This window comes from Ailuropoda melanoleuca, chromosome 13, assembly GCF_002007445.2.
Source record: "Ailuropoda melanoleuca isolate Jingjing chromosome 13, ASM200744v2, whole genome shotgun sequence".
Classification (NCBI taxonomy): domain Eukaryota; kingdom Metazoa; phylum Chordata; class Mammalia; order Carnivora; family Ursidae; genus Ailuropoda; species Ailuropoda melanoleuca.
In genome coordinates, this window is record NC_048230.1 from 42395217 (window position 1) to 42407591 (window position 12375).

The window sequence follows — 12375 nt, forward strand, 5'->3', positions numbered from 1 at the left end:
TATGGAGTCTTCTGGGACTTTTCCTTCACCGTATGACTCAGCCCCACGCACGGAGCGGTCCTTCCTGCCCTGCTGCGTGACATTCCTCATGGGCCTAGACCGTGATGCGAGCATCCGCTCTGTTGATGGGCACCCGAGAGGCTTGCAACCTGCTGCCTGCAGACATTTTTACACAGGCGTCCTGACAGGCACGTATCCGAGCCCTTCTGCAGGCAGAGCTGCCGGCGGGTTGGGTACCTGGAAGAGAACGCCCGTTCCGGGGAGCATAAAAGGTTCTCGCTCGTCTTCATGTGGACACTCAGTACCGCCAGGCTTCTGGATGTGCCTCCATCACAAAGGTGTGATATGGTACCTGTCGTGGTTTTGATGGCAGTTCCCGGATTCCCAGCAAAGCTCAACATCTCTCCCTGTACTCTGACCATGAGTTCCCTCTTCTGTAAAATGCCAGTTCATGACTTAATCTTTTACTTTTTTATGGGTTGCCTTTCCCGTGTTGGTCTGTATTCTTTCCACATTCTCGGTAGCGATCCTTTGCTGGTATGTGTCCTGGGTTTTGCCTCCAGTTCATAGCTCCCTGTTTGCCTTTTAAGTGTTTTTTGGGAACAAACGTTAACTTCAATGCAGCTGAATCTGTCATTTTTCTTTAATAGTTGGTGCTGAGTCTTGTTTAAGAAATCTCCCCCCAAGGTCAGAAAGATATTTGCCAATGTTTGTTATAAGAGCCTAATACTTAGGGGCGCCTGCGTGGCTCAGTCGGTGAAGCATCTGCCTTCAGCTCCGGTCATGAGGCCACACTGGGCTCTCTGCTCGGGAGCGAGTCTACTTCTCCCTCTCCCTCTGTCATCTCTCTTGCTCTCATTCTCTCTCAAATAAATATCTTTAAAAAAAAAAAAGAGCCTAATATTTGCTTTTGGTATTAAATTTGTAACACATTTTTAAAGTTCCACGAATTTCAAATGGGAGACACATGAAGAACCAGCATTTACCACACCTCCAGGTGTAGGACGCAGTCTATTTCTGGGCTCTACGCTGTCCCACTGGTCAGTAGGTCCCCTCCCTGACCCAAAACCATGACACTTTAATTTCTCTAACTTGCCCACACTTCACAGTTGGTAGGGCACCTCTCTTCTCATATTCTCCTTCAGAAGTGTCTTGGCGATTTGGGGTCCTCTGCCCTGCTTTCTCATATAAATTTTAGAATCAGGTGGAGCTATGTTAATTTGGGGAGAATCAACTTTTTTATAATACTGAGGCTTCCCTCTGAAGGCAGCTATCTTCATGTACATAGACGAGTGGGTCATAGTCCTTCAGTGAAGGACTTCTTGGTAACTTTAGGTCTAGAGGCTTCATCACTTTTGTTGTGATTATAAATTTCTTTTATAGTAGCAAAATTAAAAAAAAAACTCCTTGCTTTTTGGCGTAAAGAAATTCAACTAACTTTTTGTATACTGATGTTATATCTAATCACATTGCAAACCTTCTAATTTCTAGATTCTCTTGCTTTTCAATGCAGGATTGTCGTTTTCAAGGAACAACAGTGCACTCCTTCCTTTTGTCCCCTAGGTCATCGCTCTGGCTAGGACCGACACATCTTAACACAAGTGGCGAGAGAGACCCTTGTTTCTCTCTGTATTCTGAAGGGTATGCTTCCAATATTTTCCTATCTGAATACGTTTTTCGTAGTGTTTGGTAGATACACTGTATCAAGACAAGGAAGCTCCTTCCTGCTGCTCCTTTGCTAAAAGTTTACCGTAAACTTCTTTGGGGGGCATTATTTTCAGGTTTTCTCTTTTAATCTGTTGATACAGTAATTAAGGAAGCAAGATGAGCAGTCTCTTACGTAGCACTTACCGAGTGCCAAGTACTATTCTGAGCACTTTACCTACCTCATTCAGGCTTCCCAACGGCTCCATCGGGGAGGTGATATTATTACTCTGCAGATGAGGAACAGGAAGCTTCTAAAAGGTTAACATTCTCAGGGATCACAGCACTTAGGGGCAGAGGCAGGACAGGACCCCCAGCAGGCCCACCTCCGGAGGACCCATTTCACCCGTCGTGCTGTGTACTCTCCACCGTCACACTTAAGAGTTTTTCTTTCTTCCTTTTTCTTTTTTTTTTTTAGATTTTATTTATTTGAGAGAGAGTGAGTGAAAGAGAGAGAGAGAGAGAGAAAGAGCAGGGGACAGAGGCAGAGGAAGAGGGAGAAGCAGGCTCCCCCCGAGCAGGGAGCCCGACGTGGGCTCGATCCCAGGACCCTGAGATCATGAGCTGAGCCGAAGGCAGACGTTAACTGACTGAGCCCCCCAGGAGTCCCCAGAGATTTTCTGATATGAGAACATCCCCGCATCACTAGGACGAACACGAGTTGCTCACAGTGTTTAAGAGACTACTGAACATGTTGTATTCTGTCCAGACGTTTTATTAACTACACTCGTAAGATGGGGCTATAATTTTTCTTTCTCCTACCGTACTTGTGTAATTTTGTTACCCAAGTTATAAGAACCTCATAAAATGAGCTGGGGGTTCTCTCTCTTTCTAGTCTCTGGAAGAATCTGTGAAGCATTGCAACAATGTGTTTCTCAAAATGTTCACAGAGCTCACCCTTAAATCATCTTAGCCTGGTATTTTCTTCATGGGAAGATTTTTAACCACCAATTTAATTTAATAGTTAAAAGCTTTCTACTCTCTTCAGTTTTGGTAAGTGACATTTTATATCATCTTTACCCATTTTACGTTTCTCCTCTGGGGCATGATTTATTACGTACATAGAACACTGTACCATAGCGGATGTGTAGTCATGGAATGTACACGTTTTGGACTTGTTTTCTTACACCACCTTTCTCCCTTTTGGCGGTTTGGGACCAACACTCTACCCAGGTGACTGGCTTCCACGGCCTGGCCTACAGCGGGCACATGTCAGATTTAGGTTTTACCAGTTACTACATCACGGACTTCACACCTAAGTCTGGCCCAGCCGAAGGCTGCTAGCACCACGGGCACCCGGGTTTGTCTCATCAGGAGACCGTCCGGCTCCCACGAGTCCCACCCCGCCCCCGGCTGCCGGCTCACACTCACAGTTGCGAGTATGCTCCTTGGAGAGCAGGTAGTTGGCCAGAGGCGGGGTGTAGGTCAAGCACTGGATGGTCGAGTTCAGGAAGCAGGTGTTGCCCAGGTTGTGCAGCCCCGCTCCCACGCGGTAAACCCGCTCCCACTTCAGAGACAGCCGCTCCGTGGGGAAGAGCACTTTCTGTGGGGCGGGGACACCATCACCGCCACTCTCGTACGCATGCTCGCTGCCTGAGAGAGAAAGGGACAAGGGGAGGGAGGAGGGCTTCAGGCTCCGCACAGGTGGACCACGAGAAAGGAAATTGCTGATAGGTGTTCTCGGCATGCACTTGCCAAGATGCAGTGTCAAAGGGTCACCAGTGTCCCCGCTGACTGGAAGTTACTACAAAGCCCAGGAGAAAACCCAGTCATCCTGTGGTTCCTGCATATTGCTTCGGTCTGGAATTCAAGGAGCCCTCCACGGAGGAGGAGACGACACTGAGAGAACGAACAGCTGGAGCCGGGCCTCCGCACTCTGAAGCCCAGCCCATTTCTCATTTCCCAGCCCCGCTTTTGAGCCTATTAAACACACACACGTTCCAAGGCCTCCCTAAGGACACACCTCTCTTTGTGACCAACCCTGTACCATTATTTCTGTAACTACAGAGCCATGGACCCCATAGAAGCTTCACAACTCTCTGACCACATTCTGTTTTTGTTCCTCCTCATTGGTCAACACTTCATCCATCCACTTGGTCAACACACAGTGAGACCCCTTCTGCCAGCCCACCGTGTGTCGTACCCTGTCTCCTGGCCTGTGGCTCGTCTCCACTCCTGTGGCGACTGGCTCCCTCCGTTTTAGGGTTCAGCAAGACATATTTGCTCTTTAATGACTCCAGCTGATAGGAGAAACTCTTGCTGGCTGGCTCGAACTCGATCTTCTGTAAAAGGACCTTCTTGGCAGAGGAGGCCAGAAGCTTCCCCAGCTCTCCATCGTCAGCCGGGTCCTTGCGGCCAGGTTTCAGGGCTTCCTTCAATTTATCGACGATTGGCATGGTGCATTACTGCGGGGACAAGCAGGAACACAGAGCGATGAGTAACTGGGTCCCAGGAACAAAGCCTCACTTCTCTGAAAATCCCCTCTGCTCTTTACAGATGCTAGCCACCATAAAAGCTTCTCTGGGTTGGTCGCCAGCCCTACAAAGGGAGTGTAAAACATGGAGACGTATTACCAGCCACCTGGACACAGTCGAGTCCCCCACGCTTCTGTCAAAGAGAAGGTGCTTTCACAAACAGCACTAAAGGGACAACAGGGGCACGTGCGGCATGCGTGTCTCCGGTAAGGGACTATGGGCATTGGTTTGCTGCCCCCTCCAAGAGGTGACCATGTGGTCCTAATGTCCGCCCCGAAACAGGGAGACACTGGTGCTCTTAAGACACTCTGGCTGCACACAACCCATGTAATAAAAGAATCAGCCTGGTGAGCTACGCGAGCACGCCTCTCTGCTCAGGCCATGCTCTTCAAAACGAAGGCCAAAGGTCCCATGTGATCACTGAAATGATGCGAGTCCACACCGAGACGCTCTGGAAGTACGAACCACGCAATGCAGTTCAAAGACTCAGTATAAGAAAGTAAAACATCTCAATAATTTTGAGACTGGTTACATGTTGAAATGATAATATTTTACATATATTGGGTTAAATAAAACATGTTGTAAAAACTAATTTTAGTGGCTTTTTATTTTTTAACATGGCTATTGTAAAATTTTAAATTGTATGTGCGGCCTGTGTTATTGGACAGTGCTTGTACAGACGATCCTTCTGAAGGTGAGCGAGGAGAGACAGGACAGTGGCAGGACTGGAATGGTACACACGAGACACCCAGACTTTAAGAGGGAAGTGACGGCTCCGGCTGGAGTGCGGCAGGCCTGGCTTATTCCTTCACCTATCGGCTATAAACTCCAGGGACAACCACTGTGACTTCGCGGCTCCCCATTCTGAGGAAAACAGGGGCTGAAAGCAGCACCACAGGTGGTTTTGAGGTTACCGAGGTGAGAGCTGGCTGCAGCTCCCTCTCAGCTCAACCACCCAGCCAGAGCTCAAGGGCAATCTGAGTCACAGGTAGAAAAATACGTTCCTTAAACTGCTCACTCTTAGAAAATGAGGACTGCCTCAGGTGTCCAGCATCCAGCCTGCCACAGGGGCACGGACTAGGCAGGCGGATCCCCAAACTCAGTGAAAGGATTTATAAAACTGTTCGAATTTATCCTCATGGAGCATCTCATTCCCCACAGAGGTCAAATTTCTTTATCTACAAAAATTTCTGTAGGGGAGCACCTGGGCGGCTCAGCGGGTGAAGCAGCTGCCTTCGGCTCAATCATGATCCTGGGGGTCCTGGGATCGAGCTCCGCATCAGGCACCCTGCTCAGCGGGGAGCCTGCTTCTCCCTCTCCCTGTCGCTCCCCCTGCTTGTGTGTACGCACGCTGTCACATAAATAAATATAAGCTTAAAAAAAAAAATTTCTGCAGGGGCACCTGGCTGGCTTAGTTCGTAAAGTGTGTGCCTCTTGATCTTGGGGCTGTAAGTTCGAGCCCCATGTTGGGTGCAGAGATTAAAAATAAAATCTGGAAAAAAAAAATCTGCAAAGAATCCAAGAAACTTACTTTTTAAAAAGCAAGCACAAATTCTTTGATTTGAGGAAATAAAAGAACCTTTCCTAAGGGGAATCGGTGAAGTGTTCGCACCCACTGAAGAATGACTGCTGGGCGACAAGCTGACAGCTTGGAAAAATGGAAAACCACACCAAGGCCTCCACCGGCTCACCTGGTACGTCTGAACTTGGGCGTTTTGCGGCTGCAGCATGTGGTCAGGTTCTGTGCCAGACCGGGCAGGAGCAGTACGGGACCCTCGGATTCGCGTGCTCCTCGCTGTGCCCCGTGAAATCAGCAAAGCTGCGAGTCCGTCGTTCAGAATGGGCGTCCGAACCTGTGGGGCGAACAGAGCACCCCGTGAGGCCGCTCTCTTCCACTATCTCCTCAGCCCGCCGCGCGGACACAGCGCAGGAAGGCTGACTGTCTGGACGATCGGCATTCGGGCTGAAGGAGTGCGGATGGTGCTGGAGTGAGGGAGTGTGGAGAAGAGCTAAATGGACTAGCTACAAGTTACTACAATGTGTGTGATAGGAAAACACTGCCCTTGGCTCAGTATCTTAACCTTCAGGTCTGTGACAAGTCCGATGAACAAAAGTCTTCAGTGAACTCCAGTGTAAATCACTTTCCAAAGAGTGAGAGGTAATAACCTCCTCGCCTCCAACTTCCAGATTTCATAAACCAGTAGAATTTCACACACACAGACACACACAAAAGGAATCGAAGGAGCAGTAAGAATTGTCACATTTTCACTTTGCTAAGTGCAGATTTTTTTCTTTATCCATCCAAAATCACTATGATTACATAAAATTAAAATACTTAAAAAAATGTTTTGCCATGAAAACATTCAAATATATACAATGTGGTGGGAACAACACGGGGACCGCCATGATTCCCTTATTCAGCATCAATAATTACTATGTAGGCCCCCTTCTGATTCTTCTCCTGTCCCCACATTGTTGACAGCAAATTTCAGATCATCATGCCTCATATCCATAAATAAAAATATACCAACACCAAAATAAAGTGGGAGCATAACGAAAATGATCTCAGAATGAAAGCCAATCTGTAAGGTGAAGATTCCAGTGTCCCAAAAATCTCCTTACAATATCCCTGTCTTAATTGAAACTCATACCTCACTGTGGACAGGTGAGGACATAGATGGACATGGGTCCAAGGGCAAATGTTCAGGAACCAAACAGCAAGGGGATAAACAGAACTTGGGAGATATAACCCAATTTATTTCAAGAGAAGTAATTTAAAGAACATCTATCCCATAGCCCACCCCTCAATGTGGAAGTCAGAGATTCTGAACAATTTTTCAAGTTCTGACAAATATCAACCTCTATGTCATCAATTCCACCCAAAACATCAACAATAACCAAAAAGTCATCTCTCTCTGACGTGTAGGAACCCAGAGAAAAATGTCCTTGTAATCATCAGCAAGCCTTCTCATGTACATATTTGGCAAAACGCTCTTCAAAAACCGGGAAAGATGCTTCCTCCACTCCACGGTCCAGGAACAGCTCAGCTTCTCCCATCATCTCTCTGCCTCCAACAGCAGGCAAACACAGCATCTGCAGAATACCCTTCAAGCATATCCCCTCTCCCTCCTCCCTCTAAATGCACTTTTCCAGGATGAAATGCACTCAAGACTCACAGGGTCAACCACGTGCTGGTGGGGGAGGAGCCCCAGATGGACAGAGCCCGGGCTGGGCCTCCCGGGGGCACTTTCACAGGGGCCTTCACGCTCTTCTGCAGAGCTTGCAGAACACCAGTCTCCAGCCAGGAAGGAGTAAGCAGAGCCTCCCTCTCCTTGGAGGCCTGATTCTAAGCATCTCTTAGAGAAAGCAGGCTGGCCACGATGCTTTCCTCTCTCATCTGTCTCCGTTTTAGAATGGTGCTCTGTCTAGCTCCTAGTACCCCAGGGGAGACTCAACACTACCCACCCGTACAAAGATTATTTTAAAACCCCACAGCTTGTCCCCATCCACTCACATTCACCATGACCATGACCCTGAAGAAGGTTACCTTCTCCAGGGATAAGTCTTTCCCATATTTCTTACTAAAAGAAAAAAAAAAAAAAAAAAAGAAATTTCGGCACTACTGCCACACAGAACAGGCTCCTCCAGATTTTGACTTAAGCCATTCCAGAGGAAGTCTGGGTTCTGCATTAGTGATGCTTCTCTGGGTAACGACCATGCCCAAGACCGACACAGACCCTTGCCTCCCCCGACTCCCTGGGGCTCCTGGCTGGGCAGCTCTCTCCACCACCGGTCGGCGTTCCCTGGGAACAGCAAAGAGCATGCTTCCGGACCCTCTCTGTGGACCCTCTAACCCCCTCGCGGACTGCGCAGCCCTGGGCCTTCCCTGCGGATCCTGGAGTCCTCGCGAACCCCGCGCCCCTGGCTTTCCCCGTGAACCCCGGAACCCTCGTGGACCGCGTGTCCCTGGCCTTCCCCATGGACCTCCGAACCCTCGCGGACCACGCGCCCCTGACCTCCCCGTGGACCCCCGAGCCCCTCGTGGACCGCGCGCCCCTGGCCCTCCCCAAGGACCCCCCCCCAAGCCCTTCACGGACCGCGCGCCCCTGACTTCCCCGTGGACCCCGGAGCCCTCGCGGACGGCCCGCCCCTGACCCTCCCCGTGGATCCCCGAGACCCTCGCTGACCGTGAGCCCCTGGCCCTCCCCGTGGCCCCCCGAGCCCCTCACGGACAGCGCTGCCCCGAACTCCTCGCTAACGAAGTAGCCCTGGGCCCTCCCCACCGGCCCCCGAGCCCCTCGCGGCCGCGCGCTCACGTCTCCCCCGCTGCGCCCCCCTGCAGGCCGCACCTTCCCGCGCCCCAGGCCCAGCGGAAGTCCTCCACCAGGCCGGACGCGCAGTCTTCCCTCGGCCTGCGCGCCGCCGAGACCCGGCCCCAGCCTACCCGGCCCTCGGCGGGCCCGGCTGCAGGCCCGCGGCGCTGGCGTCTGCTCCACCAGGGCCCTGCACACGCACCATCCGGGCCTCGGGCGCCTCACACACGTGTCACGGCGACGCTTAAAGGCACCGCGACTCGCGGCCCGCGCTGCTGGACTCGAAAGGTCGTGGCGGCTTTAAGAGACGGGGCTAGCTGCGTCCCCGCTCCCTGGGCCCGCCCACAGCCGTTCTACGCACCCGATACGTCACCCTTCCACCCCGCGGCCCCGCCAGCCTACGCGATGACGCAAGCACGCAGAGCCAGAGACGCCCCGCCCCCTTGGCCGGAGCCTGGCCTGTTCCCGGAGAGCACGTGAGGCGTCCGCTTCCGGGTCCGTAAAGCGGATGTGCACCTGGCGCAGTCTCGTACCCGGTGCCTTGCGCACCCTGCGTCCAGCCCGTGGCGCGGGGCCTCGGCCTCACTCTCCAGGGCCCTTTAGTGACCAAGACACGGACGGGGAGCGATGAGGGCAGCAGGCCCAGGAAAGCCACGGGAGGCCAAGCAAGAAGATGTTGGGATGAAGGGTGGGAGAGGAGGGGGAGTGGTGGCGTTTGACCTTTGAAATGTCCGGGGTGGGGGGGCGCTTGTAATTCCCGCCCCCTTCCTGACCTCCAAAAGCATTACCCCGTGATGCTTATGTTAAGCTTTTGGTGGAACGCTTGCAAATGACTACTGCTTCTGCAGTATTTTACTTTTCACCTGAATCTTTCCTTCCCGTTCTCCTGGGCAGGGGGGAGAGGGAGCGGCTCCTAGCCTGACCGCCGCCCGTGGCACTCTGAAAGAGGCAGAAAGTGGGAATAAACGAACCCCCCCCCCCAACCACAACCTTGTGCACACAACACTATCAGCCTGGTCTGTCTTGGCAGGGAGGTCTGGAGTGGGCTGGGTGAGTTCCCCCACCCAGCGCCCCACACACTCCTTGCAGCCGGGAATGGGGATGGAGAGTGACGAGAGGTGTGACTGGGACAACATTCACCCTGTGGTGACTGCTACGTGGGTGCTGGTGTCTTGAAAAAGCAAACAAACAGGAACAATACTGTAGGAGCCTGAGACTAAAAATCCCAAGAGCTTCAAACTGAGATTTGTTCCTGGTGTGATCCCCTCTGTGCCCTCAAACCACGATTCAAACAAAGACAGGTCTCGTGCCTGATACTATGTATCGGTGAATGAGTAAAAGTGTGGTGGCAGTTAGGAAGGAGTGGCAGCTGGCAGGGGAACGAGGAGACTTGGGTTTTATCCCGAAGCGGCCCTAATTAGCAGGTTGCTTTGGACAGTGAACTAACCTAAGCCTTCCTTTCCTCATCTGTGGAATAAAGGCGATTTCCAGCGGGTCTTAACAAAACTGAACACATTGGCTTCCATCGCTGAGCTGATACTATGTCTCAGACACCTAGCTGACTGCTTTGCCAACATTAGATGCTTTAGTCCTCATGGCAGGCCTACAAAAAGATGCTGTTCCCTTTTTACAGATGAAAAAACTGAGTGTACCATCCCTGCAAGCAAGCAGTGATGTGAGGGTTTCAACCCAAGTTTGTCAGGCTCCAGGCTGCACCTGTAGTGCAGGCCCTCAGAGGAACCCCAAAATTCTGGTGAAATGACAGATGAATTGCCTGACAGGCCTCCATCCTATTTGAGGATGTAATCTGAGCCCCAGAAGTTGGGAGGAGCCTTTGGCCAGCCACACTCCCACCCTAACTCCCCCTTCAGTCTCTCAAAGAAGCCTCAGAGTGGAATCTCCTTGAGATATGTTCACGGGGGCCTTTCCTAAAGTGCTCACTCTCAAAGGTTACCAGAGAAATGCAAATTAAAACCACACCGTGGGACATTTCACACCCACTAGAACAGCTAAAATTAAAAAGACTACATGTTGGAGAGAATGTGAAGCACACCCCTGGGAGTATAAATGATGCAAGCATTTTGGAAAGAAAAGTGAAATGTTTCTTTAAGGTAAGAGACACCTAGCCCATGGCTGTGGCTACCCCACTGTATGCCTGCAGTCCGGTAAATTGCACATGTGCAGGTGCCCACCTCTCTCCCCCTGATCTTTGGAATGGTGGGTCCAGGAAGGGCCTGCTGGTCATCTCCCTGCAGGATCCACAAGCACTTCAAACTCATCATACCCGCCCAGAAACGGGTGCCTCCCCACTGCCTCCCCTAAGCTGCCTCTCTTTTTCTGCCCTATTGGCCACTTGGCTGCTCTGCTGGAGCTCAGACCAAATCCTTCCCTTTTCTGCTTTCCAGGCGCCCTGGTGTCCGGGAGTGTCTGGCCCCTGGGGGTCACTGGCGAGACTGGAGGGCAAAGGAAAGGAGAAGTAGGACCTTTCTCTCCCTCCCGCAGAATGCCCCATCCAGAGAGGAGCATTCTCTGCCTCCCCCTCCCCAAGCCATCCCCTCCCTGGGCTCTTGCAGGCCGCTTCCTGCCTCTGCCCCTCCATCGGAGAAGGGCTAACAGCTGCCTGTTGTTCTCTAGCTGGCTTCCGTCATGATGGAACCAATCCCTGCATTAACCCCCTCTGTTTGAAAGGCTGTACAGAGTGGTTTCGGTGTTCCTGATTGGACCCAGGTTGATACAGACCCCAACATCCACCTTCCTGGCCAGCATCCCGGTCTCCTGTCTTTCCCTCACCCCATGTAAATCATCCATCAACAAATTTTGCTAATCTTACTTCTCAAATATTCCTCAAACCACTCTCTTCCCTCCATCTAAACCGCCCAAATAGAGCACCTCTCCATCTTCACCTGCATTACTGGAATGGCCAAACCCATCCCTCGAACTGCCAAATAGAATAATATGTTTAGAAGGTCTACCCAAAAACACTGTGCATCTGTCTGAACCCTTCCCCGTCCCTTGAGGCTCAGGGGAAAATCAAGCTCTCGTTAGCATGGTCTCTAATGGCCCTTAGGGGCTGGCTCCGTGCCTGCTTTTTCCCCTCATTCCCCAGCCACTCCCTGCCCTGGATCCTTTGGTGGGGCTAAATCCAAGTGTCCGCTAGGCCCTAATCAGGTTATCTCTGCTCCAGGCTCAGGCTGGTCTTTGCCCTAAATTCCCTTTCCCGCTTGCCCTTCTATAACATCCTCGGGCACCACCTCCTCCAGGAAGTCTTCCTAGATTTCTTCCATCCCTGCCATTAGGTTGGTGTTGCCTTGGGCCGGTTGCACATTCCACTTACACACTCAATTGGAATGTTCTCTGGTCTTCTCCCTCCCTGTGACGACTGGTAAAGCTCTCACGATGTCTCCCTCATCTCATTGCAGGTACACTGCATAAATGTCTATGAAACCCAACCAAACAAAAAATGACATGCTCAAGATGAGACAACTTAATAATCTCTAAATCCTGAAGGAGAAAAGTAGAGAAACACTGGAGATACATGAGTAAAGTAGTCTCTCTCTCTCTCTCTCTCTCTCACACACACACACACACACAAGCTATAACCAAAATGAATCAAATGAGAATTTACCTTAAGAAATAAAGTGCATTAACAGATTAACAATATTTCCCTGAAGTCACCTGTGCCTGGCCAAAGAGATGTGCTAATTTCTGGAGAGAGCTCAATCGCATGTCTAACTGTAAATTAGTAATTCTGACTTTCATATCAGTTGTTGTGAGTTTGGTTCCTATGAGTTGTTCTGGCTGGGCCTACAAAACCCTAACAATTTCCTCTTTTCTAGACACTGCCAAATTCAGATCCAAACCCTCCCCTGGCTGTGCTCACCAAG

General features: G+C 51.1%; 1 protein-coding gene across 5 annotated transcripts in view; it reads right to left on the reverse strand.

Moving 5' to 3' along the window:
• Positions 1–8841, reverse strand: part of USP36 (ubiquitin specific peptidase 36) — a 37296-nt gene extending 28455 nt beyond the window's left edge. Inside the window, exons 1-4 of one of the 5 annotated variants that reach the window (XM_011223859.3) lie at positions 8694–8841; positions 5870–6031; positions 3848–4109; positions 3076–3297 (exon numbers count right to left, since the gene is read on the reverse strand). In XM_011223859.3, coding sequence (XP_011222161.1) covers positions 3076–3297; positions 3848–4100 — 475 coding nt within the window. In that variant the 5' untranslated portion in view covers positions 4101–4109; positions 5870–6031; positions 8694–8841. Of the gene's footprint in view, positions 1–3075; positions 3298–3847; positions 4110–5869; positions 6032–7354; positions 8191–8527 lie in introns of those variants that run through there. The other 4 variants (XM_034641854.1, XM_011223858.3, XM_019798790.2 and 1 more) reach the window with 4 other exon arrangements.
• Positions 8842–12375: the final 3534 nt, after the last annotated feature.